This window comes from Electrophorus electricus, chromosome 10 (assembly GCF_041902795.1).
Source record: "Electrophorus electricus isolate QZ-2024a chromosome 10, ASM4190279v1, whole genome shotgun sequence".
In the NCBI taxonomy this organism is placed as follows: Eukaryota; Metazoa; Chordata; class Actinopteri; order Gymnotiformes; family Gymnotidae; genus Electrophorus; species Electrophorus electricus.
Window position 1 is genome coordinate 18281296 of NC_137506.1, and position 26768 is coordinate 18308063.

The 26768-nt window shown below is 38.3% G+C and overlaps 2 protein-coding genes across 5 annotated transcripts in view; one reads left to right on the forward strand and one right to left on the reverse strand.

Moving 5' to 3' along the window:
• The window catches only part of LOC113572138 (zinc finger DHHC-type palmitoyltransferase 14), a 33860-nt gene extending 12088 nt beyond the window's left edge, over positions 1 to 21772 (forward strand). For 2 of the 3 annotated variants that reach the window (XM_027001460.3, XM_027001462.3), the window contains exons 4-10: positions 3667 to 3825; positions 4509 to 4646; positions 6556 to 6604; positions 8857 to 8959; positions 9370 to 9479; positions 12503 to 12605; positions 20537 to 21772. In XM_027001460.3, the coding sequence (XP_026857261.2) occupies positions 3667 to 3825; positions 4509 to 4646; positions 6556 to 6604; positions 8857 to 8959; positions 9370 to 9479; positions 12503 to 12605; positions 20537 to 20929 (1055 nt within the window). In that variant the 3' untranslated portion in view covers positions 20930 to 21772. Of the gene's footprint in view, positions 1 to 3666; positions 3826 to 4508; positions 4647 to 6555; positions 6605 to 8856; positions 8960 to 9369; positions 9480 to 12502; positions 12606 to 13647; positions 19228 to 20536 lie in introns of those variants that run through there. The other variant, XM_081721114.1, reaches the window with a different exon arrangement.
• Positions 21773 to 22511: 739 nt separating this feature from the next.
• Positions 22512 to 26714, reverse strand: lgals8b (galectin 8b). 2 transcript variants are annotated; one of them, XM_027001470.3, is made up of 8 exons: positions 26339 to 26714; positions 25918 to 26006; positions 25271 to 25481; positions 24813 to 24932; positions 24694 to 24720; positions 24494 to 24582; positions 24240 to 24405; positions 22512 to 23292 (listed from the first exon to the last, which is right to left on the reverse strand). In XM_027001470.3, exons 1-8 carry the CDS (start codon positions 26375 to 26377, stop codon positions 23143 to 23145), a joined length of 891 nt encoding a protein of 296 aa, XP_026857271.1. In that variant the 5' UTR covers positions 26378 to 26714; the 3' UTR covers positions 22512 to 23142. The 2 variants fall into 2 exon arrangements, with proteins under 2 accessions (XP_026857271.1, XP_026857272.1); XM_027001471.3 differs by lacking the exon at positions 26339 to 26714 and adding an exon at positions 26147 to 26332.
• Positions 26715 to 26768: the final 54 nt, after the last annotated feature.

Here is a 26768-nt window from a genome sequence, read left to right on the forward strand (position 1 = left end):
TTAAAACAACAAATGATAACATCGGGTGGGGGGCAACCTACTTCCCTAAACAATAGAAAAACAAAATTACAACACACATTGTGTATCTCCCCAGCGACGTAAAAACAGGAGAAAAGGCAAAAGAAATTGGCACCCACCCCTACCACTCCAAACAAAGAAAACACACTGAGAACATTTGACAGCTTGCTATTGGATCAGTGATTCTCATAGCACTCTTAAAAACGTCTTGGCATAATCCAGTGTCAGTACTACTCCTGGTTCCAGCACTAAGAACCAGTAAAGGTAATAACTTGAGGCCTCTTGCAAAAAAAAAAAAATGTCCAGTATCAAATACAAACCCAAAATACCCAACTACAAATAGCCTCGAGTCCAATCTCATACAGTGCTTTCTAAAAAGAAATAGTGTACCAATTTACAGCTCATAACTGTCATGACCCATAACGGACAGTGCATCTACTGTGAGCGCTTTGAGTTTACTGCACAGAACACCATGGGGCACCAGCACACAGCATGTGTATTTAACTAATATCTGACAAGTCCATCAACCAGTCATAACTGCCATTCCTAATTGGTAAGCCACATCACAAATCAGCCTCTTGTCACTGCTCCTGTCATATTGCCAATTCCTGGACAACCTGCAAGACAAAACTGTAGACGCAGAGGTACGCAGTACAAACTCAATATGGTGGTGGCTGTAACAATCAGTTATAATAAGTTTTATAAAAATATTCAGTAATGTTCTCACTTCCCCAAATATCCACTAAATCCAGAATGCAAAGCTTGCTGTAGGCTGTTTTTGTCTGTATTCCATGTGTGAATACTTCCTCCAGTCAGCTCTGTTTATTCAGTCTACGTTTTTAATGTAAAAATCTGATATCTACCAAAATTAAGAAATCATTTGTAAACTTTGAGGCTCACAATAAAACGGAGGCCAGAGATTTACATCCATGCTTCGAAGGCAGGCATTATTTGTGATTGTGTTGCAATGATGTGATTTCTTCCAGTTGCTCATTTTTAAAATTTGATTTATTTGAGAAATGGTTTTTGACATTCATACGTTCCTGTAACATTAGTTGGTGCTCTGAAGTTCATAACTAGTAGCTGTGAATTATTGTGCTCCTTGCCCTGTTTTTTGGGGGCTTCCTGTTACTAGTCAACCCGCGCTGTTTTCCATCTGTTGTAGCATCGCGTGGTCTGTGGGTGAAGGTCTGCATGATGGCCAGCAGTTACGCATGTGCAGCACTTCCACTTCATTGCCCTTCCACTGCTGGATGGTAATTAGCTTCTCTTAACATCCTGCTGAGCAAAGGGAAAGACTGGCTGACACTGAAAATCCCTACAGCCTGCTTTGTGCTGTTGAGTCATTGAGAACCACGTTCATGTTTTGTACATTTAATGCTTCAGTCTCAAGTTGAATGAAGGTCTAGCATTTCTCTTTGTAGTAGCAGAGCTTGAAATTACAGCAAAAGAAACTACACTACTCCTTTCTTTCTCCCCAAATGTTATATCTCTCTGTTTTGAATAACAGTATTAAAACCTTGATAGTATAAATAATCAGGGCCGTTTTTCCAGATAGAAAATGGACCTCTCTTCCATTTGGGTGCAAGCCAGTCATTTTGAATGGGCTAAATGTCCAATATAGAAAAACCTTTTTAACCTGTCATTTTTCGAAAAAGCATTGCTCCTATAGAGTCCTGTAAGCAGTACCAGTTGTTAGACAAGCATATGCTGATGCTGCTGGATCAACATTGATGTGGCTGTGAAGTGTGCAAGATTTTGAGACTCTATAACATATTTAGCCTTATAGTACTGAAAAATTCGGGTAGGCAGTAATTAACTAGTGTAGCTTTCCTTTCCTTCTCTATTTTCTTTTGCTAGGTTCTTCTGTTACTGTATTGCCTCCCACACACTCTCTTGCTTGAGATTGGGCTCTTGAAAGCAGAAGTGAGAAAATGGAGAGAAAGAGCACGACGGTCTACAGTGGAGAAAAGGGAGAATGAAATGTACATTGATCATGGTGGGCATGAAAGGAAAGAATACCCATGCGCTCAGTTTACGGTCACGGCCTTTTGACGCCTGCACTCTCCATCCTCCTGCCCCCCTCCCTTGCTGTCTTGCTCCCTCTTTCTGCACATAACCAGCCCACATGCAGCGTTCCATTCACACACGCCCGTGTAGAGAGCTTATACAACCCTCACACATCTCCACATCATCAATGACATTATAGGCCTGTTCTTCATAACGGTGTCTACCCATATGAAATATGTGGTTGTGATGGTAGGGGGGGCAATATTGTAACAGAAGTGGTTACTGGGGGTTGACCACATAAACTCTACAGATGCTGCTGTTTATTATTAGGGATGTACCTCTTACTGGATTTCTTGTGCCAGTGACATAACCGATAACTAGCACCTTGTTGTGGCTGATCTCTGTCTATATTAATAACCAAACATTTTACCTTTTGCATTTTAAAGCACATTCAAACTGTACCTATATAAAGTTTGGTGGGTGTAAGACATGGTAAACTAAAAATGGATCAGTAATTCATTCTACCTAGCAGTATCTCAGATTTTTGACAACAGCAACACGTTTACCATAAGTGAGACATCACTTTATTTTCTTAATCTGTTCCATAGAAGAAAATTATAGATTGCAATCATCGTCTGAGATTCCGATATGAAAACGATAATGATAAATTAAAAATCATCCTTATCAGCTGCAGATAGGCCATGTTGTGCACCTCTAGTTTTGATACTGAGGAATTTTGTGTTTGGGTTGCAATATAATATCATATACAGCAAAAATTGTTTGCTGTATTTTTTTTTGTACATGATTCACTTGTTGAATTTAACATTTATCTTTCTCAAATTTAATAAAGCTAATTTAATTACTCAGTTTGTGCTCTAACAACAACAAGAAAGAACAGTGTAAACAGAACACTGTAGTTCATGTTTTATTGGGTGTGGTCTTCATCCATTGTAATTTTGAAGCCATGCTCCACAGTACTCCAAGTAGTACTAGATTAAGACAGTGAATAGTTTGTACGCAACGATTGCTAAAAAAAAAAAAAAAAAACCAAGAAAACAAAAAAACCCCACCTGAATTGCCTAATATGATGTTCCACTGAGTTAATTTGGAATGAAACTGAAACCATGTGAAAAGAAGGAAGAGTTTGGTTTGTGTTTCACAATTGACGGGGTTGAATTTGGCAGTAAAATGTAATCTCAAGATTTGTATTCATATAAGGGAGCTGGAGGTAATGGAGATGGAAAGGCCGTACACATTTGCGCATTTGTACTAAAACAAACAACAGTATGTACAGCTATAATTTGGAATATGTTAAGCCCTATTAACCTTCTAAAATAAATAGATAAAGAAACAAATAAAACCTAAATTAAATTATGCCTTTTGCAGGTTGATGGAGAAATATCAGGGCAGCTGTTGTTCTTTGATTAAATGTGTCTTGGGGGTATGGTTTTGGGGAAGACTTGCTGTGATCACACTGAGTGTTGCTTACTTGGCCCAGCTTGTATGGAAAAGGCTATAGCAGGGCAGACTTCAAAGACATGTCTGAAAGCCTTTTTAACATCTTTGCCTCCTTTTGCATTGAAGCAGAATATAAATATTCCTACTGAGAGGAAACATTTGTTTTCACCTTCCTAACAGATATTGCCAATGGTACCAGCTCAACAGGATATAGACCTCCACCAAGGACAAAAGAAGTCACTATTAATGGGCAGACAGTGAAACTCAAGTACTGTTTTACCTGCAAGATCTTCAGACCGCCGCGTGCCTCTCACTGCAGCCTTTGTGATAACTGTGTGGGTGAGTTGCTGTGACGCTAGGTAATGCGAGTCATAACTGGGCAAGTACAAAGACTATGTTTAGCATTGCTCAGACTTTAAATATCAGTATGTGCTGCTATGTTAAATTAATCCTCAAGTCCATAACTACTGGATTTCTCTCTTGGGATGTGAGGAAGAGGAATGGGTTTGTACTTTGTGCCTTTTTTAAACTTCATTTCAGGCCTTTCCAGCCTTTGTCATACTGTAAAACTGACAGTGTTTGGCTCCCTGTAACACGTCTTAGTTTGCCTAAAGTCAGTCAATCTGTATATTATGTTATCTGGCTATAACCCTTGTTGAATTCACAGCTATTCTTGGCCTCAGTAGAAGCAAGGACATAGTTCTTTGTCTGGTAGTTTTCTGGTGAGATTTATCCACACAGTTAAATCTCACCTATGAAAAACACAAGGACATGTCTGTCGGTCTAAAGTCTGTATTTACTCATTTAGCTGTTGGGTCCCTAATTGACCTGTTGCAATACATTTTCAGGATGTGACACTAATTTGCCTACAGTACTTTGCTTGTTAGGTGAGCAAATTTAATTTAATGAATGTGCCTACCAACTAAACCAAATGAAGCAACAGTTGACAGTTCCAACCTTCCCTGGCTAAAATACTTAACATGATTGAATTTTAGGTTGCATTTTTTATGATCTCTGTGCAGAACGATTTGACCATCACTGTCCCTGGGTGGGCAATTGCGTTGGAAAGCGAAATTACCGGTTCTTCTACATGTTCATCCTGTCGCTGTCGTTTCTGACGATCTTCATCTTTGCCTTCGTCATCACACATGTAATCATGCGTAAGTACTGAAGCTTGAGAAGCGGTTCTCCAGTTGTCCATCCCATTAACAGGCTAACTGTGGTGTTTCCATAATGAATGCAGGCTGGCCAAAGGCCATCTCTTTGGGTGAACAGCTAGACACAGTCTGTTCTCTTTTTATAGAAAGACAGAAAGAAAGCATTAACTCTGAATAAAGGGTCAATTTTACAATCGCCATTGGATCTGGTGAATGGTATTTGTTATTTTTGAATGTTATTACAAAGATTAATAAATGTTTTATCAAATAGATTTTTCCAGTACTAAATAGTGATTGACTGAAGTGGGTTGTGGTAGGATTTCTGTTCCCAGAATAAATGTATACCTTTTATTATATAGTTTAGATGTCATTGCCTGTACTGTACTGTCCTCATTAATGAACAGAAATTCAGATCTGTTGCCAGCTGACACAGTGAATTTTCTTTGTGTAATGTGAGTATACACTTGTCATGAGTTGTATATTGTTGTAACAGCCAGATTATAGCACAGTTAACTTTTACATTGTTACTAGGAGTGTATGAATACATTGATTTTTCACCAATCCGACATTTCTAATGCCTACCATGTAGTTGTCGGTCCAGTGTACATGCATCGATCCATATCATGAAACCAGTTATATATTACACTTCGCTCCTATTTTAAATTTTTTACTTTTTTTTTTTTTTTTTTGTAAGCAGAAATGAGAGCCTAAGGTTTACAACCCTATTAGTCATGCCATAGCAGACCATGCTTGTTTTCTGTGCTAGTCATGCTTCATCGGTGTTGATTTTTGATCGCACAGTGATTTTGGATAGCTGTAATCTTAATTCTAAATATTTTGGACAGAATAATGTTAAATTGATCAGTTTCAATTTGATCAGTTTTTGATTTCATCAGTAAAAGGTCTAGCCTTTCCCTGATAACTGTAAGACAACTGCAGCACAAAATTCCTTGCTGTCTTTATTTCCACTTTGTATTTTTGACCTCCATTTCTTCTCTACAATCTCTATATGCTAATCTCATATAAAATAATCTGTCTAAACACCACTAGATGATCCTGAAGTATCTTTTGAGGACAGCATGTCGGGAGCATTTAAGATTAGATCAAAAATGGAAATCAATATAGCCCCAGCAGTGCAATTCACCAAGGCACTCTGTTTTTGTTCATGCTTTCCTGTTATCTTTGCAGCCATTGAGACTTAAATGTGATGTGCATCAGGCTTCAGTGCTCCCTTGCATTATAACTTTACTGAAAGCACTAAACACCCCCCGTACCTTTGATATGTACATCAAGAGAAGGAACTAGTGTTGTTTATACGTTTACAAGTTTCACTGCTCTGCATTGCCCTCTGAGGCAGTTGCTATGCAAATACAACTCATTAGACTTATTGCAATGTTAGGACCTCATTGTGTGTAAGGATGAACCAGCGCTGACATCTGGCAATGTGACGTTTTGCAGCTTCCTCACATGCTGCTCCTGCTGCTGCTTACAACTATCTCTTAGGAGATCGATTGCATTGGAGATACAGAGGGCTGACTAGGTGATTTCACGCTGCTGAGTGTTTCTGTAGTGTTTGCCTTGCTGAACTCCCTGGCACTACACCAATTTACTGCACCTGTGCCCAGATTTTCAACAGCTGAATCATACCTTGTTAGAGTAGGTCTGATCTCTCTTTATCTGCCTTCATCCCATGAGACTTTGCCCCTGTGAATGGTGGTCTGGTCATTTTAACCCAATCTCAGCAGAGGGAGAGGCTAAGAATGTGTTGGCTTTGTTAAAAAGGGTAATGTATATAAAAAATGTTTTTGAAAGGGCATGCTGTAGGTTCTAGAGAAACGTGGATCATGTCACTTTAATATATTAGCATTCAACTTGTGTTTTAATCTGAATCTCATCTTTTCTGTCTTCACAGAATCTCATAAAAAAGGGTTTCTCAGCGCACTCAAAGACAGTCCTGCCAGATATCCTTTTGTGGCATAATGATCCATCTATATTTGGTTTTATTAGGTATGGTTTTATTGTTTTGGCATTCCTTTTGGCTATATGGTATGTCCTTTTAAATGTGTCCTTTTTAATGGAAACACATGAAGCTGTTAATTTGTAGTGCTGAGTTCATTACCTCACCTTATTGTATATTGAATAGCAACAGCATGTGTACCACCGCATCCCTGTCTGTCTCTCACTGCCTGTCTCCGTCTCCGTCTCCGTCTCCCTAGACCTCTGTCTGCCACTTTGCTGCAGATGCAAAATCAAGTCCCCTGTGTTGCTTAGATAGCACACATTCTCCTCTATCCACCCACTCTCCAAAATATTTGCTTTAGGATTACATGTGGGTCTTTATTTGTCCATGATAAGGATCAGAAAATTATCTTGTTGTTGGTAGAATAACTGTTTTTAGATATTAGCTAAACTAAATAAAATAAAAGTAAACATAATAATAAAATAAAACAATAAAAGAACAGAACACCATGTAATTTTGCTCGTCATGCTTCACAGGAGGGGGGTGGAGATGGTCAGATGAAGTTTTTCAAAACAAACTACAGGTAGAGATAAATGTTGTCAACGCTGTTTATCAGAACATCACTCTGTACATCTACCAGACTGTGTTAAATAATGTGTTCAATATATATTGTTTTAGATATTCTAAAAACAATATTTTTAAGTCATCAGTTCTAATTTTATCTTGCGTATTCACAATGTCAAATTCTAAACTAATAGAAATCTGACCATTTTTATTAATTTTGTCTTGGAATGTAAGGGTTATAAGAATTTCTCTGCCAGAGTTTTGCTGTTTCTGCAGTTGCTGGAAAGAATGCTCGTGGTTGGTGGTCCAGCTATAAATTTACAGAGGGCGAGCAATAATTTAGTGAGAATCTAATTTAAAGTGATCGCAAAATTTACCAGTCGTATCTTCCCTCTAAATGGGTGGGCTTTATCTCTAACTTTATGACAAGTTCTGCCCACTGTGGATGAACAAATTATAAGATAGTGGGGGGAAAAAACCTAGCCATTTGGTTCATGATAGAAGTGAGTGATAATTTGGTAATTATGCATCAGTTTTTTCCAAATAAAGTTGTGCTGGTAGCTTCCACGTTAGCTGGTAGTTTCTGTTTCTGCCGCTAATGTGTCCGTCACTAATCGCTGCTTGGCTGTGTGCACACTGTCATGATGTGAAGGCTTATGTAAAATTATGTTGGTTTTGTGTGGTAGGATGGCATGTTTGCCATATCTCTTACATCCTGACCTGTTGTGCACTATCATCTTGTGTAATGATCCAATTATTTGTAAGGATTTGCATTTTGCTGAAGAAATTGGCTGGCTTTTTTATTTTATTTATTTATTTATTTATTTATTTTTAGTGATGGCTCTCACCCTCTAATGCTGTTTGCTCTTTTTATTGCTGAAGCTGGACTAACATCTTAATTTTTGTTTCAGGGCTGGAATCTCAAAGGTGACTTTTGTAGTGATTTAGGAGAGGACACAGTGAGCTAGGCTGTGGTGGGCTTTGTTTGTTTGTTAGCCCCCTGCCCAGATCAGGTATGGGGCTATAGAGTAACACACACAAGTATTCTACCAGGGGGCTTTAATGTGTCCAAATTTCATATGTTGGTAATGTGTGTTTTGCCTCTTTTGCATTTACATTTTACAGAAAATTATTTCTGTGGAAAAATAGCCCACCAATTATCACAGCAGTAGTTAATGTCAGCAGGAGACCAAGTCATTTTTGAGAGGTTGTGTTAAAAAACCAGCTCTTTGGGGGGAAAATGAAAGATCTGTTGACACTAATCAAATGCAAAATGTAACATTTGTAGTTACATGCACATTCTTAACATCTATAGTTTTTGACTATCCTCATGTTTTATTGATCAAAAGCATATTTGGGTTTGTAGGCACTAGTGGATAAAGCGGCCTCCTTTAGCACATGCCCTTTCGTTCATGCTTGCACACAATTAGTGAGAAATTTGCCTTTGGTTGCTTCACAGGCTGGTGTGTCTGTGGGATTATCAGTCTGTGCACACACAGCCACTCTTTTCTCTCTCTCTCTCTCTCTCTCTGTCGTGTGTGTGTGTGTGTGTGTGTGTGTGTGTGTGTGTGTGTGTGTGTGTGTGTGTGTGTGTGTGTGTGTGTGTGTGTGTGTGTGTGTGTGTGTGTAAGGTAATGCAGCATTTTTCGACTCATGTTCTAATGCTTTTTGTCCTTGACCCTGGTTTACTGTGCTGGAGGTTGTGGTGTGCTTTTTCTCTGTATGGTCAATCGTGGGACTCTCTGGTTTCCACACCTACCTAATTGGATCCAATCAGACCACCAATGAAGATGTAAGTAAAGCATGGCACTTACTGTCATACTTCCAGGCGCTGCATATTTTGGTGTTAGGCCAGCTGATTTTCATTTGGTTTAGCCTGTATTCCCTTGTGTTTAGTTTATTAGTCTATATTATGAAGTGTGTGCCTTTTAACTTTGTTTTAATCACGACTAGTTCATATTTATTTTAGCTTTATTGTATGTCCTTGCTTGGTGTATCTCACCTTGACGTCTATACTCATCAGTCTGATGTATAAGCTTTTCCTTCAAATGAAGACTAGATTCAGTGATTCCTTTCAGTTTACCTCCATAGGTGTAAATGATTTTGAATGTTGATAATCGGAGGAGAATCATGTTCTCATGTCCTACCCGTCATCTGTCTTACGTTTCTCAGAGATGCAGAATGTGTCTCTCCTTTCTATAGATAAAAGGGTCATGGTCTTCAAAAAGGGGGAAAGAAAATTACAACCCTTACAGCTATGGGAACATCTTCACGAACTGCTGCGCAGCTCTCTGCGGCCCTCTTCCACCCAGGTGGGTCGCAGAAGTTTAAAGATGTTGTTGAGTATGCCAGTTAAGATAATGAAAGCTTATGATTAAGGTTGTATACTAACTTTAGTGTGATTGCTGTTGCCAGCAGTTTAAAATGGTTAGTAGCAGAAAGTAAAATTTTGAGGCACATAAGTGTATATTTTGAAAATTTGTTTTATTATTGGAACAACATTGACAACATTTATTATTCTAATCATCTTTAGAATTAACAATACACAGTGATGTATTAGACGCTGTGGGAGGTGTTTAAATTGGGTTTCTTGACTTCGGTGGAATGCATGTCAAAGCATTTGCTAGTCAAGGTAACGTTTTAGTACTCTGCTAAAAACATTTCTTATTCTAGTTTACTTCATAGGTTACAGTTAGATTAGCTAGAGAAACAACTACAGTAACTACCTCGACAATGCATGCTTAAAAAGACACTCTTAGCAACACCCCACATTGCAGTGTTCCAATTAGTATGTTAGTAACTGTTTTTCTTGTTGATTTAACAAAATTCTGATATCAGTGCAAATGATTGCATGCATGCAAATGTATTCATATTTATATTCGCAGAAATTAATCGCAAATGAGAGCAAAACTGTCACACAGTCCTGACTAATTCAGACTACTTCATCAACAAAATAACCGGTTTGTTTTAGATTGTGTACATGACTAAATCTTCACAGATGTTTTGCATTTTGTTTAGGTGGTTCTCAATGACTCCAGTCAAAAGTTCAGTAGGTTCTCTGTGGTTAAGGATTCCCTGCTTGAATGAATTCCATGCTGCTAAATGGAGAGATATATTGCCAGATGTTAACAGCCTTTGGTCCTTGTGTTCTTAACCAAGATAGTTATTGACCTTTGTAATACTTGCAAGTCACTTTTGTTTATTAAATAGCTATAAAAAAAAAGTAAAGATGGAGCCCATAAACCTCTCTAGTTTCCCTTGCAATCCATTTAAAAATTAAAAATTTTCAGAAATGTCTAACAGCTTATCTCATTTTTTGAGAAATTAGTTCAACTGCGATATTTCTTCCTCATGTACCATCAGCAAATCGGATAAGCCTGGTCTTGCTCATGTATATTCAGAGTGACCTTAACAAAGCGGTGCTCTCTGATTGGCTTTTGCTTAACATCTATCTTATGCTAAATGTTTAAGTCACTCCCTGTCTGTCCCTGGATAAAACAAGATGTGGTTTGTGGTTCCTCAGTCCTAGATGCATTTTTCTTTCTTAATAAAAATATTTTTATTTTCATTTTAATATTAAATATTTAATTGGGGGAGTTCTTCTCTCAGCAGGATGAATCCCTGCTTCCCTCATTCATTCAGACACAAGCAGTTCAGTCAGTCATGATTTTAATTCATAAGGTATATAAGCTTATTTTTACTTTTCCATAAACTCTTCCAGGCCGGTAAAATATAGCATTTAGAGCTAAATTCTGAAACAAACACAGATGTTCCAGATGCTCTCTCTAATGGGTAGTCCCCATCGCTAGAGCCATGTCTTCATTCCTGCACACACTTCTCCTAGCAGCATGACTGCTTTTACTGCTTTCACCTGAGTTGTCGTATACCCATAAATGTCATTGGCGGCTTAATAAAGGTGGCTGAAGTCCATGATCTGGGGTCTGCACTGAATGGGTAGAAAGCTTTTTAAGTGCAGTGTAATGGTCCTTACACATTGAAACAGGAGCTTTTGTTTCCTGGACTATTGCCTGTGAGTGCAAATGTTTATCTAAAAATTCTGACAGTGTCAGTCTTTCTGTGTGTTTCAGTGTAAATGTTCTGGGGAGAAATGTAATAAAAGTTGCAGTATTCAACAGCGTTTGTATATAAATTACAAGGGAAAAAAAAAAAGAAGCAAGGCGCAGAACTGGTTAAACCAAGAGGCTCACTGAGCACATCAAGTTGAGCGGCACATTTCCCTGGGCAGTACCTGCTCAGGCCTCCTGTGCCACCATGCTTTTCAGTCCAGGGACTTAGCACCAGAGCAGGCTTCTGAGGTTTGAGAACCTCTGCTCTACCATGTGATGGCCATGGTGCCTGCAACGCGGGGGTTGTCCAGTTTTTCCTCATATTCTACTGTAAAAAAGCTGGATAATTACAGTGACTTTAAAAAAAATTAAGTCTTCTGGATTTGGAATAAATCTGATATTTAGGATTTGTGGATTTTTATATAGAGACCACCATATTTCAGGGAATCATCTTAAATTATCATGTAAAATGTTTGGAAACAAACCCTTTGGGAAGGATGACTTTTAATGAAGTCTGCAATGTGGAGTACAAAAACACTGTCCAGTTATTGCTTGCACTATGCATCAAACTTTTAATTTTGAGCTAAACTCATAAGTTCGTATCAAACTACACACAAAGTTAAAGTTATACTAAGTTATGTATCAAGTTATATGGTTAAATTTCCAGTGTTCTTTGTACCTTCATTTGCATTTAGTCATTTAAGATTTTACTTCAAGCACCACTACACTTTGTGTTACTGGTGTATACAGCATGATCGCAATGGTCCTTTGGGAAGTTGTGAATGTTGGGTCAGTTCGGTGACCTCCACATTTGTGAGGCATTCCTTTAAATGGCTCACAGTCAGTAAACAGTCTTTCTATTGTTCATTAACCCTCTCCAAATAACCCCACTTTGTCCTTCTACTGCAGCATACACTCAGGGATTGTTTGACCTGTCATTGCAAGCCCAGTACTTTTAATCAGCACATCAATCTTTTATTAGTGTGCGTGCCAGTAAGAGACAGATACACTGTAACTTTTTGCTGAGTTGGCATGCTTTGTCATGGGTGTTGTTTGAATAAGTTCCATGTTGTAACAATAACCGTGCGGTAATATGTAGTACCGTTTGCTGGCTGAAACTCTTTTTTGCAGTGTTCTATTCTACAATGCCCCTTCCTTTTTGTAATTACATTGCTTTTGCCTGTCTCATTTGGCTTTTGACCAAGTTAGATGGCAGTAACACTTTTCCACTGAGGTGTATATTTAAATCTGTGCGCTTCTCCCCACAGTCTCATTGACAGAAGAGGCTTTGTCTTGCCAGACATGCCCCAGCCTGTGCCACCTTCCAATGGTGTCACTATGTATGGTGCCACTCAGTCCCAGACTCACATGGTAAGCTTCAGCCCATATACAGCATTACTGAAACAAGTGCACATTTTCCACAACACAGCTGCCTTGTCTGAGTTTCTGATTAATTCCTAAATGATGGCAAAGACATTTCACAAGTGATCTTTTTGTTGCAAAAATATGAAGTGCCATTTACTTTTACTATTACGCTAACTCTCTTGACTATAAACTCATGTGAATTGCATTGCTTTTGACATCCTTATGCAAATATTAAGGAACCAGTGCTGAATAAACCAGTAACACTCACTGCTTGTTAAAATGCATTCCCTGGCACCAGGCTGAATAATTATTAGACCTCTGCAAATATTTCACTCCATTGGGGCATACTTTTTTTCTTGAAGAGTTGTTGCCAATTTTTTTTTTTGGGGGGGGGGGGGGGGGGTCATAAGATTGTGATTTATCTAACAGTTTGGCAGAAGTTGAATACTTATTTCCTTGTCAAGGGAATGACAACTTCTGGTCAGTTCAACAGTATTGTCATGATCCTCTGCACATGTAGGAATGCAGTGGGTCCAAATCTGATCAGTGCTGGTTGGAGGAGGGCCCACTAGGGACCCAGCCCCACTACTCTACTCTACTCTGCTCTAGATTGTAGTCACGTGGTTTTCAAATGGCAGACCCATCAGAAATTTCAGCCTTTTGGAACTAATAATGCATAATTTTGGATGAAACTGTCAGGATGTTTTAAATTGAGGTTTTTTTCCTTCTTTTCTTTTGGATATAATCCCAGTAATCTTCAGTATTTAATTTCTGTGTCCTCCTTGAGGCAGCATTTCCAGTGCTTTTATCATTTTGAACAGACACATCAACATTATTGGCTTTTTTTTTTTAACTATTATTTTAAAACTAATTGTTTCAATATGTGGTGTGCTTTCTGCTGAATTGGTATTTTGCTTTGTCATGGGTGTTGCTTGAATAACAGTATGTGTTTTCTATTAATCTATCATTTCTTTTTAAAAATCTCTTTCTCTTTTGTAACCCTGCTTGTCCATTGTTGAATCCTGTGACACATGTCTTTTCTCCCTAGAGGAATTAATTCCAGCTCAGCCTCCTCTTAGTACAGCCTGCACTTGCCCATCAGGATAAAATACTTCCAACACTTCCTTCAAACATGTTTACACTTATGTTCAAAATAAATTTGCTCCCAATTAAGGGAACATTTTTTTTCCTCTATCTGTTAAAACAAAAATGCTAGTGGTCTGATTAAAAGTAATGATAATTGATCAGCCTTGCCATTTGATTAAAATATTTCTCTTTTGTTTGTGTTGTTCATACCCTACATGCTGACAGGTCTTCTCTTCCAGGACCTCTGTCTCTTTTAAAAATATATATATATATATGTGCCTGAACGCACTCAAGAAATTTGCTTTCTGGTTTGGCAAAACCCGCTTTGTCATATCACATTATGATAAAGTAAATAGCAACATCATTGTCAGTGGTAGAAAGGAAAGGAAATTAACATGTTGCTTTTTAAGTTCATTTAGAGTGGCTTATTCCTCAAATCATCCAAAGTTTAAGCAAATTACCTTAATTATTAAATGTTTATTGTTTATCCCTCTGCTCACCATACCTCACTCGAATTTTTTGTTACTTACATCCCTGTAAAAAAAGGTTTTACTTTATTTTTAGTATTTGTGATACTTTCTAGTATTATTGGTATTCTTCTATTAACTTTTTGCTATCATCTGTTTACCTTTATGGTGTGCTCCAGAAGTAGATCAGCTACAGTACAAACTAGAAAAGATATTTTAGCCTTGTACTTGTCAATGGAATTCAGTAACTCAATATCATAATACCAGGCATCATGCATCGCAAAGGGGAAAAATATTAATCAAAATCTTATCGTTTTCAGAATCACTGGTATAAACATCAGCTAGCTACATAAATGATTATGCAAAAGAAGACAGTGAGTGACATTGCAGTATTGTCAACATCTACAGAGTAAAATAATGAATGAAAGTAACAGAGCAGAATGTTTTGTGTAATGGAGCTAAACACAGCGATCTAGTGAATGTAAAGTGTCCGTGCATTGTAAACGGTTTCTATACAATATATACGTTTAAATGCAATATGTATAACTGAAAAACAAAGTTGCTGTCCAAAGTTGATATGAGAAACTTCAATGAGCCTGTTCAGTTAAATGACTCTGTGCAATGATGTTTCTGCACACTGAAAAACTATACAATGTACAATGTTATCATTGCTGGTGTACATAAGGCATTATGAACTTAGTGAAGAGGAGTCAGTTTGCTCATTTATATCCAATCAGACACATTTTGCTTGAGGAGGAGGAGTCTGAAGTCAGGAAGACTTTAGAAGGAACAACAGAAATTGAACACAACAAAGACTTGGCAAAACCTCTTAAAGAAGAATCTGTGTGTGTGTGTGTGTGTGTTCGTTCAGAACAAGAACTAAGATGCTTTAATATACCTTAATCATCTTGTTCCAAGTACATCTGTTCACTTAGCGCTATAACAATATTCACCGTTAACGGTTCTAAATAGATGAAAGAGATTTAAATGGTAGAATTAAAAGTGAGCAGAAAAAAAGACTTCACTGTCTCAGTAGCTATAGTGGTCACGTTACATCTTATGTCGAAGTTAGGACTCTAAGCTTGACAAAGGAGAAAGCATATCTATTTTCTACAGTTAATATATATGCCGTTTCCACAGCTACACAACAGTAGTTTTTGTTTGTGGTGGTAGGTACTTTTTAGAAGTGGTGGTTCACTTGCTGGTAGCGTCTTGTTCACACCTGTGTACAAATGTTTCACCTACTTGCTCTTAGTCTTGAGTTTGTACCATGCAGTAGTAAAATGTTGCATGCAGAATTGTTTTTCTAACTTGCATTATAGTCTGCTGATGGGTTGGGGTGCTTTTAGCATAAAATGTTCTGGAAGTTAATTATAGAATAGGAAAAAATATATATCTTCATTGTAAATTACATGGATAAAAAGGCATGTGTGGGATTACTGTTCTCACTGTGAGGCTTAGTCTCTAAGACCACTTCATATCTCAGCATGTGTAGCTCTTTCTTCCGGTTAGCTAGAAGGTTCAGCTCTCTTGGAAATAAATGCTTTTTTTGAAGTCATTCCGTTTCACAGATCAAAACATGGTTTCGATGGATCACAAGAGATGCATTTGTAGCACCAGGAAATGGTGTGTCTGGAGAGATTTCACAAGCATATATGCTATAAAAGGATTAGCTTCAGTTAGAGCTATGAATCATCACAATTCTAAACTGTCGCCACTTAGTTACCAGGCATTACACCCACATATATATTACACTGTAAAAACTGACAAGACAGCTCAAATGGTTTGAAGAAACAAATAGCCTTAAACAATTAATTAACTCCAACATTTGAACATAATTTACTAAACTGAATATGAACACCGATATTTACTGCTGTGTAGACTTAAGTAAATCAAGTTTTGTTCCATTCTTTGTGCTAAGCTTAATTATGAAGTAACAGGACTGTAGAACTTATTGCAGTTTAGTCATTTTTACTAAATTGCATTTAAGTAAGGTTTACTTACCAGGTGTCTTCACCAACTGTACTTTGTTTTTTTTTTTGCTCAGATTGGATTTTCTTATCTTGAAGGTTCACATTCATAATTGCAAGTGACCTGTATTTGTCTGTAATGTGAACGCATCTGCCATACAAAAAGGACACGCATATGCACATTGATGCGTTTTTGCACAGATCACCAGTAACAACAACAACAAAAAAAATTCATATTTGTGAGATTAAAACTGGCAAAATGCACGCAAAAGCTAGCAGCTAGTGTATGTATTGCATTGTACTCTGGAGGACTGCAAACAGTTTAACTGCATATGATCTGGTCGAGAAGGACCAAAAAACCCAAATGGCTAGCTTTTGCTGTTTTCAGTTACTCATGTCACTGCTGTTGCTCTCTTCCATTGTTGTTTTGAGGATGATACCGCTAAGTGTATGTGGATAAGCAAAAAACCAAAAAAAAACACATGAAATCTGATATGACCATTCTCATTTAAGTTGCATGGCCACAAATTGGATACAAGTCCGATGTCGGTCCAGAGTCCATACTCTATCACTCTTTATAAACAGTCCATTACTTACTGGCTAAGGGTTTAAGATTTTTGTTTTCTAATAGTGCCACAAAGTAGAGGGAGTTTTGAACATAATGCATTTGAATACATTCGTCTTGAGACAGATATGCTAAAATTTATTTTATTGAAAAATACTGGATTATATTAACAATTTTAAAATGTTATTTTATTTAGTGTTGTTTGAATAGTTCCAAATGTTTTATTAGTTTTTTTTGTTATATTAACATGTGCAGTTGGTTTCTATGGTGTATTGGTGTAAAAACCTGAGGGCAAATTTAGAATTATAATTATTAATTAGAATTCAACATCTTTTATTCAACATGTCTTTACATGTTGCTTGGAATTTGTATTACTGCCAAGCATCATGGTTTCTCACCATGTAAAAAGCAGCAAATTATCTGCAGGCTTCACCCAGCCAATGTTCATCTACCTTTTGAGTGCCATTGTGTTTCATCATATTACCACAGTCTATAGGTGCTGGTTAGTTTGGGACCAGACGGAAATAGTGAATAATATCCAAGTCATATTCATTTTGAATTTATAACGAAGTTCTAACATTGCAGTGATGAATATGAACTTAAAAGCCGTCATTGCATATTATGGCCCTGTTTAATTCTTCAACAAAAGGCTAATTGTTCCTGTTGTATATCATTTGCCTGCATGCGGTATGTCATCTTGCAGTGCAGTCACACCTCAGACTTTGCTACCATGGCAACAGTGTGTAGCTTCTTGAAATGTAGTACATGACTTTCATAGTCCTGCCTGATGGTTGACACTGACACTTAGACACTGAAAATTTGGGAATTTGCATTAAATGACACCATTAGTGTTTGCTAACATTTTGTCTTTATTTTTGCATGTAATGAATGCAGTGATGAACAATTTTATCAATGGCTTAATATAGAATATTGTACAATGTCCATGTGATAGCAGGATAAAGCATTTTGGAGTTTAGTGTATAGTGCATATGCACATGTTGCAAATGATGGTGTGCTCTACTAGAGTGGCACGTGAATATACGTTGTGAAGGCTAAATAGTGGTTTTTAACTTTTTGATTTTATTAAAGCTCTTATGAATTTAACCCATCTGTCAGATGATAAAAAGGTGACAAATCATGGTTATTGTAATACATGTACTTTTACTGAAGAAGGAATTTACATGTAAACAAAGCTTGGATTTTGTTTAGATCTAGTGCTTTGTTGAAGGTTGCAATGGTGCAAGAGTCTAAAAGCTGATACTGCATTACCTAGGGTGCCGATGATTGATTAGATGATGGATTAGATAATTATCTTCTGTTTTAAAACTATTAGTCAGTTTTGGTATTCTTACCATGATTACTTGTGAAGTTTGGGGAATTTGCTTCAGAATTTATAGACAAGTTTTAAATTCTTTAAAAACCAGGCTGTGGCCATTTTAGAATGGCATTTTATTTACATATCAAAGAATTAAGTCCCTTTTTAAAAAGCTGTTTTGTAATGAATGCAGTTATCAATTCTGATATGATTAAAGTAGTAGTTATCATGGGTGTTTACTCTTCAAATTTAAAAAAAACTCAGGTTGCGCCTTGTACTCTTCAATTACAAAGATAAGATTGCCTTTGCCTTATAGTTAAACCCCAATGGGTTCTCAAAGAAATGGCACCTATCCTTACGGCATGAGACAGCAGAAAACTACTCATTTATTTAGTCATGTTTTGTGTCCTGAATAATGGGGCTAAAATTGATGAAACATCATGTCGAATACCAAACCCAATGATCTAAGCAATCAATTAATTATAAACCTTTGCTAAATCAGGGCTAGTTAGATAAAATGATCTATTCCTTTTTCCTTGTTCTCTTTCTTATATTTTGCTATCTAGAATAAGATTGTTTCGAAGGATTCCGACATTGCAACATCTGTGAACCTTCTTTTTAGATGTCATTGGGTTTGACTGGATTTTTGTGAAATTGATGAAGTGGGGAAAGTCTTGCTTTTTCTCATACTAGCAACACTGCTGAAAATTGTGATGACCAGCACACCTATATAAACTCGTTGGACATTCTGTTCTGAAATCATGGGCATTATGTGGCTGTAACAGCCTCCACTCGCTGGAAAGGCTTTCCACAAGATTTTGGAGTATGTTTGTGAAATGTTTTGAGTAAACGAGCAATTGTTGGGTTGGACCCTGATGCTGAACAACAAGGCCTAGATCGTAATAGATGTTTCACCACATCCCAGAGATGTTCAGTAGGGTTGAGGTTGGGTATCTGTGCAGGCTACTTGAGTTCATTCATACAGTATTTGTCAAACCATGTCTTTATGGACCTCGCTTTGCACACATGATGAAGGGTTGGAGCACAAAGGACCCATTGAAGGGGTGAAGCACAGGTGTGTTCTCACTGAAGGGGAAGGTAGTCTGTTGACAGAGACCACCACCCCCTGAAGGAGAGAGGGTGATGTGACGGGGATCGTCACTTCAGGCAGGTGAAACAGGTGCTTTGGTCTGGTGATCAGGGCACATGTTTATCGCCTGTAGGATCAGGGTTTCAGACCTGGGTGGGGTTGCAGGGTGGGAAAGCATTTATGCAGAAGCCTAGATAAATTGTAAGCATCAGGAGAGGATTACAGTGCTGTTCACCCATGGCAAAGAATTTGTGAGTTCTGCTTGGCAGATTAAGATGATGATTTTTTTTTTTCCTTCCCCCCCTTCCCTAGAGATACTTGGATCATCCAATTATCCAAGTATGGCCAGAGCAGGTATCAAATTCCTCTGTTAAGGGGCCATGATGGTGCTGCCCACTATGAAATTTAGCTCCTTGGTAGTGAAATTATAAACCTATAGCCTAAAAATCTAGAATTCGACTCATGAGAATAGTCCAGTGTTTTCGCTCTCCAACATTTCTTTATAATGAGCTCCCATGAGTTTTTCATGATGTGTTAGCATAGTTAGCTGCAAGGAAGTTTGATGCAGTTTGAACCAGCATTACATATATTTCTCTGAAGATGGGTCACCCAACGAAATACTTTGTTTAGCTCTCTTAAACGCGTTAGATTTAGCTACTTGCTTTGTCACTCACAGTTCAATGCATTATAGAAATCACTTTACATATTCTACCTGTCCAAGAGGAATGTGGCTAATTCCGAGTCCAACTTCATCCCCTTCATGTGTGATAATTCTTTCCATTTTGATCGAGCACTTGGCGCATGCGCGCATACACACACACACAGACACACACACACATGTGTGAAATATTCATTTATTTATTATTGAGATTCTGTTTTGGAATTTTTCAAACAGGCTTTCTGAAGCACCTAATGCACATGTGCCAGTGCCATTGCTAAGATAAGAATAATAATTTTTTGTGTTCTACCTGTTTTACAGTGCATTTGAATTGGTAAGAAAAAGTGGAAAATCGACTAATAGACCTTTTTAAGTGGCCCACGGATTTTTTTTCTCAGAGTAATTGTTCCCTCCTGTGATCCAAAATGGCCGTTAATGGTTGTCACTATTAAGGAAACAGAGCTATGATCAATACTGAAGTTTTATAATGGCCCTGCATGTTTCACTCGTTCTTTGATTAAATGGTACGTTTGGCCCAGGTAGAAATATGAATCCCTCGCACCCATTCACACCCCAGCAAGCAAGCAAGCAAGCAAGCAAGCAAACAAATAGATAAATAAAATTTTGTTCCCTCTGTTTACTTACCTAAACCCTATCAATAACACATTCTTTCTCTAGAATTGTTTCTATGTACGCCCCAGTAGAGTCCACTCTCCTCCACGTTTTTCAGCTCTTCTATTTCATCTGCCCTTTCTCTCTCTTGTTCCTTCTCTCTCCCTCATTCAGTGTGACCAAGACCAGTGCATTCAGAGCACCAAATTCGTTTTGCAGGCTGCTGCCACTCCCTTGCTGCAAAGTGAGCCCACAGCCGTGGCAGCCGAGTCCTCTGTCCCAGGCCGGACCACACTGGGAGGTCCCTGCACGTTGCTTCCTCTAGGCCAACCCACTCCACCAACCTCCACACCCAACTTGAGCTGTGAGCCAGAGATGCTGAGCCAGCCCGCACCAGAAGCCCACCATCATTTCCTCACACCCGAGGAGGCCCCCTCACCCCCCGGCATGCTGCCCTGTGGTAGCCCCCTGGGCCAGAGCCACACCATGCCTTTCTACAACCCTGCCAGCCAGGACTCGCTGCATGAGGACTCAGTAAGAGGCCTGGTCAAGCTAAGCTCAGTTTGAATGGACTCATGAGCTTTTATCATCGTCCGTCCCTCATTCATCCCTTTAATCTGTGCCAAGACCCTGGCAGCTCCTCACCATACCAACCTCCTCTCAGTGATATGGAAATCTTCAAATCTTGGGTCACAGGCCTCAGATTAGGGCCAGAACTGAATCCCATCCAGACTGCAATCTGTCCAACCTCTTAGTCACCAGGGAGCTGCCAAACTCAAAGAAAATCTCTTTGCTCCTCTTGTCTGGATGCACAACCTAATGCTCTGAATGCTGGGTAGCTATCAAAATAAAGGGCTGTTACCAGCCTGTGTGCATCTTCCCAATTAAGAGATGGTGTTACAGTTCCTCCTGAAAAGCTGCTTTACATGTGGATTGGTCTTTGTTTTGGTTTCATTTTTTCTTTTTTGTAAATTGGATGCCTGGTGATTTGAGAATGGACAGTATTTTGACTTTCATATTGATTGATTTTTAAAAAAAAAATTTTTTCTGACAGTTGATAATCTGAGTTACTGTCATCATGTTGCATATCAGTTATTTTTTACATAAAGAAAGGAATATGGTTTTGTGTTGTGCCATATTGTTTTTTCCTCATTAAATTAGTATATTTACTGTGGATATTAATAAATTCCCAGAGTTTTTATGGGATTCTGGAACAGATGTTCATGCAGCATGTTCATGCAAATCCATGGATTAAATCACTTTGGTGTCGTATGCTGCAAAGTTATCTCCTCCTGGCATAACTGCGGTGTTATCTTGTAATTATTACCTATGGTTGTTATCCACCAACAAGACCTATAATACTGTGTCATGAAAAGATTCACTGCCCAATAAAAACTCAAATTCACACAAGCACTAGTGGCTAGCACTTGTATACATGGGGATCTTTCGGGATTTGATTGACTACACTGAAACAAGTGGTTGCGTTCATTCACTTTGGCATTTTAGTTATTTACTTTGCAAAAATCAGATCTTAAAGTAAGTGTTCAATAATGTGTCCATATGCCAGAACGTCTTTTTGAAATGACAGAATGTTTGTGGGGATTGTAGTTGAAATCATCAATTTTAATATTTTCATCCAGATAAGATTAATTATATAGACATTACTGGTATGTTATTCACTTATGAAGAACAATGTTTGAAATTCTAGAATCAATAGGTTACACTTAAAAATATTCCCTTTTTCTGTAAATGATTTAAAGGCACATCAAGTAATTGAATGGTTATTTAATGATTCTTCCCCCTCCCATAGATATCTACCACCATCTGGTGGCAGTATGGATGTGGTGCATACGAAACAAGGTCATTGTATCTAAATGTGTTGATCCAGCATAGAGGCATATTTGGTAAAACTGCAGTCTTCATGATTCGGAACACCTATGTGCAATAAACTTGAACTGGTGGTCAGTGTTTTGACCAATTAAACAGGTCTTACAGGCAACCTAGAAATCATCTTAACCCTATATTATCTTTTAATGTGGAAGTGTGGTAGTTTCTGAATGATGGAAGTAATGTTATCTTATGAAGTCTAGGTCTATTTTGGCCCTGACAGGAAAACAGAATCGGAATGAAGATGTGGATAAACTGCACAATGGTTCAGAATTTGGTAAGCCTTTTAAATAATAATACATTTCATTAAAAAAGCCCACATTGATTACATGCTTTATGTATAAAGAACATTACATAACAGTAACACTAACAGTCCATTTGCACCCTTTCAGCTGTATTTCCATATATAGTTCAGCAGTACCATTTCCACCAAAAAGAAATGCTTTTTTTTTAACAACTTGGGAATCACAACAAATATTGGTCATCCATATAAAAAATGTTGACTAGCTCAGGTTTTCATACTGCCTAACATATTTTTATTTTACTGTACCTAGTTGTAAAAAGTGCTTTTATTTGTAGCAAATCCAGGTGTTATTTTAAATTACTACAGTTTCTGTAAATCTACAGGTTCTGTAAATGCTTACTACTTAATTCTCCCCGCAACACCACCATTCTTACATATAAGGCAGGAAAGGTACTTTTCTGCAAACACTATGTAGTGAAGTACATACTGTTGCAACATTACTATTGTCTCATTTTTATAAACTCAGCCCTTTTTCCCCATTAGCTATATAAAGGAAATATGGGCACTACTTGTCTAGGATATAGATGTATTATTACAGTTATTAAACAAGGAAGGCTGAAGTCAGAATGTTCCGTTGGTGGTTACACAATCACCATAGTTTAATGTCCTGTAATTCCAGGTCTCCCATGACCTCCAGCTGGTTAATAGATGTCAGATCCTGCACTCTGTGCCTATAGTCTAGCAGATGGGCTCCATTTACAGCGATTTTAAACTGATGAGATTGACACAGGATGATTATCTGAGGGGACAGAAAGTAGCATTTGTATCAATACATCACTGATGTCAGCCCAATCCAGAGGAACAGCCTCTCTTTAAGCAAAACAATGTGCCTGCATGCATTCACAGCTGTGTGTGTAAATGTTATTACACCCGCCATGGGAAAGTCTGCCAGAATGAGTTCCCAAGGTCCCATCTCCAGTGAGAAGTAAATGTCTAATACTTAGTCACAACAAATTAACCATGGCTCATTTTATTTCTTTGTGCTTGTTCCTCGTCTTTGCAAGTTTCACTAGTTGATGCAGCAGTGTGGACTTGTATTGTGGAATAAGGAAAAAGTGAATTCTTTGGAATGACCTGGATTTCTGCATTGATTATTAATAAAAATGTGATCTGGTCAAAGTCACAATTATAGACAAGTGCAATCTAACTAAACTATGAAAACTAAACTAATATTACACTGAGTTGTACTGTTGATGATTTTTTTTTTTTTTTTTTTTTTTTTTTTTTTTTTTAAAAACTGAGCACATGGTGTAAACATCCAGGTAATTCCAAAGGGTTCACTTACTTTTTCTTGCAACTATAGCTTGGGCTACACTTGTTTCCTTCAAGACATAAGCTTTTTCTTTATGAACAACCTTTAAACAGAGGTAGATGGGGACATCAAATTGACCTAAGTGAGCCCACAACAGATTTAACCACATGACATGGATAACCATGCTGAACAGATGCTGAACAGTACAGCATGCCTGCGAATGAGACAAATGAAATCATGCAGTTTCTACCCTTTTACAGTTGTATTCCTCCCTGCTCCTAACCACATGCAAGACTGTCACAGCTGCTCGTTTGCCCTGACTGTGGGACCAGCCTATGTACCGCAATACATTAGAACTGTACTTCACATGTGGCTTGACGCTTGGAAGACACACGCGAGTTGCCCCATTGTTGAACTCTATAAGACAACCGTACCTCAAAGTATTTCCCAGACGCAAAGGGGAAGCACGGAAGCTCCAGCTCCTCTGGACCCCATGACTGGCTCAAGAAAGAGTTGCGGATGATCACGCCTGACTTGATCCGTGCGTTGAGGTGCAGGGCAATGTTTTCTGACTGGCTGCATCTCAGGTTTACTGTGAAACTAGGAGGAAAAAAGTGAACCTTCCCTAATGATATGAATTTCGTATTCAGTATTTAAAGCAACATGCGACCTTACTGTATTAACTTACCTGTGAGGAAATAAGCTTACATGACCCTTGATTGTGATGTGCTGTCCAGGACTGACTCCTTTAAGTATACTGCCTTTGTAGGGTATACTCTTGGGATGGGTAGGGATAAAAGCATGTAAAATGGTAGTCATTCTGGGCTCTGAAGAAAAATTCATTTAGATAGCATTAGTAGGCTATAATACTTAAGGGTGAAAACTTACCAAATCGCCTGATTCTGAAAATATTGCCTGTGAAGAGATTGTGGCATTTTATAGGTAACTTCCCAACTGACCCTTACCTTAAAATCAATAACTGACCAGCAAAAAGGAATAAAGCTTACTGAGTTAGGGACATAGCCGATGGCATGTATTTGGACTTTTCCTGATATGGAGAATGTGTTGACTCTCTCTAGAGGGATTCTGTGTTTATACTCCAGTACATGTGCACCATTTACTGCCACCTGGAGGAGCAACAGAACAATGTCTAGGAATCGAGTCACACAGTTTAAGATTTTACTAGCATTGAATGATTTTTAGATTAATATTTCTGATAAGCATTTTGACTAGGAAACTTTAGGAAAGTAGAAAACAGTATCATTGTAACATCGCAAAAACAGGATCAGATTCACCATCAGCATGATCATATGTATAAAACCGCATCCAACGCAGAGACATTTTGTGACTACAGGCCCAAACACATGCTGGATCATGTTAAACCCCAGTTATGTCTAAGCTTTACTGATGTCTTCTATAATAACATCAGACACCTTTACCAAGAACCTGGGGCCGTTACTCTTACCTTGAAGATGTTTTCCTGGACTAGTATGATCGTCTCAAATGATGCTCCTTGTTTGAAGGGCATCTCCTCAAGCTTTTCCTCTTTACCCCAGCTCCCTCGCTGTAATGAGTTGCAAATGATGCACGGAGAGGTCCTGAAGCGGGGGTTAAAGTGAAATGCCACGTCGGCCCGTGGCTTTGTGCTGCTGCCACAGGTGAGGTCAAACTGGAACCTGTGAAAGGAAACCGATTAACGCACTGACAGGCCTGCTCAATTATACTGCTGCATGCTATGGACAAAAATGTGTTAGTTTATATGGCTACATGTTGCATTTGTAATAAGCCGGCATATTAAATCACTACAGCTAACCTTTGAATTATATTTTCCCCAAATGTATTTACATTTGTTGGAATGTAAATACATTTGGTGAAAATGTAGGAGTTTGGGTTTACAGCCCAAAATGCAAAGGTGTGTGTTTTGTAAAGGGCATATGGAATCCCACAGCAATATCAATATTTGTAAAGGCCAAGAAAGAGGTGATCAACAAACAGTATATCGTGTAGTCTACAGCATTACTAACTACAGTCATTTGATTACTGTGCACAAGCTATGATGGTTTCTATTGAAAATGCGTTAGAAATTCAACTTAAACGTAATGATTGTGGTACCTGTCGGACTCATTGAGAACACAGCCCTGAATAACAACCATCTCTCCCGGATGAAGCCCCCCTGGTATCATTCCCGTGAATGGAACTTCCTGTAATGGATGATAAACCATTGGATTTTCATGTTAGCGATGTGGCCTAAATAACAGCGCAGTACGGAATACCTGTAACAAACCTTCTATCGGTAGCCTAACGTGGTATATTTTAACCCGACTGTTCGCGATGTGGTTACCTTAAATTCGTAAGTAGTAGTCTTCGTTCAAGCAACATTCGTTATTATAAATATTACACGGAGCACATGGGAAACGCTTAACAGAATCCCGCAGGACGTTCATCTGATTTAACTTGAACGGATGCCTATAGTATAGTGTAGAAAGAGCTGGAATGCAGGTTGTGAAGGGACCAACACTCGGCGATTACTTACCGGATTAAAAATCGTCTGTTTCGCATTTGCTACGGACATTGGAAACCCTGGATAATGCGTAACGGAGAAGTTGGTTTGTCGATGTGCAATGTTTACAAATATTTGGCCTGCGCAGAACGCTTATTTTTTTCCCATTGGATAGTAATCGCCACCCGCCTTTAAAACGAGTGACGCGCCAGTGGGTGTTGAATGAATGAGATCGGATTATAGGACAATATATGGCACCTTTGCTGCAGTTGCTCTTTCTACGACTCCATTCCAATCCGAACACTCAGCATAGGCGGTTCGTGTATGCATGGTAGGTATGAAATAAATATGATAACTCCCATTTCACTTGTAGATTTATATGCATAGCACTGAATGTTCAAACGCACCTTGAGGTCAAAAGTACTACAGAATCTTACCGTGTTTTATTGCAATGGTGAAAATA

Coding starts and splice junctions, on each gene's coding strand:
- lgals8b (XM_027001470.3), bottom strand. CDS start 26,377: ATGTCCGTAGCAAATGCGAAACAGACGATTTTTAATCCG. Junction 24,721..24,812: donor TCGGCTATGTCCCTAACTCA/GTAAGCTTTATT, acceptor ATCTCTTCACAG/GCAATATTTTCAGAATCAGG. Junction 24,406..24,493: donor GTAAGCTTATTTCCTCACAG/GTAAGTTAATAC, acceptor TTTTCCTCCTAG/TTTCACAGTAAACCTGAGAT.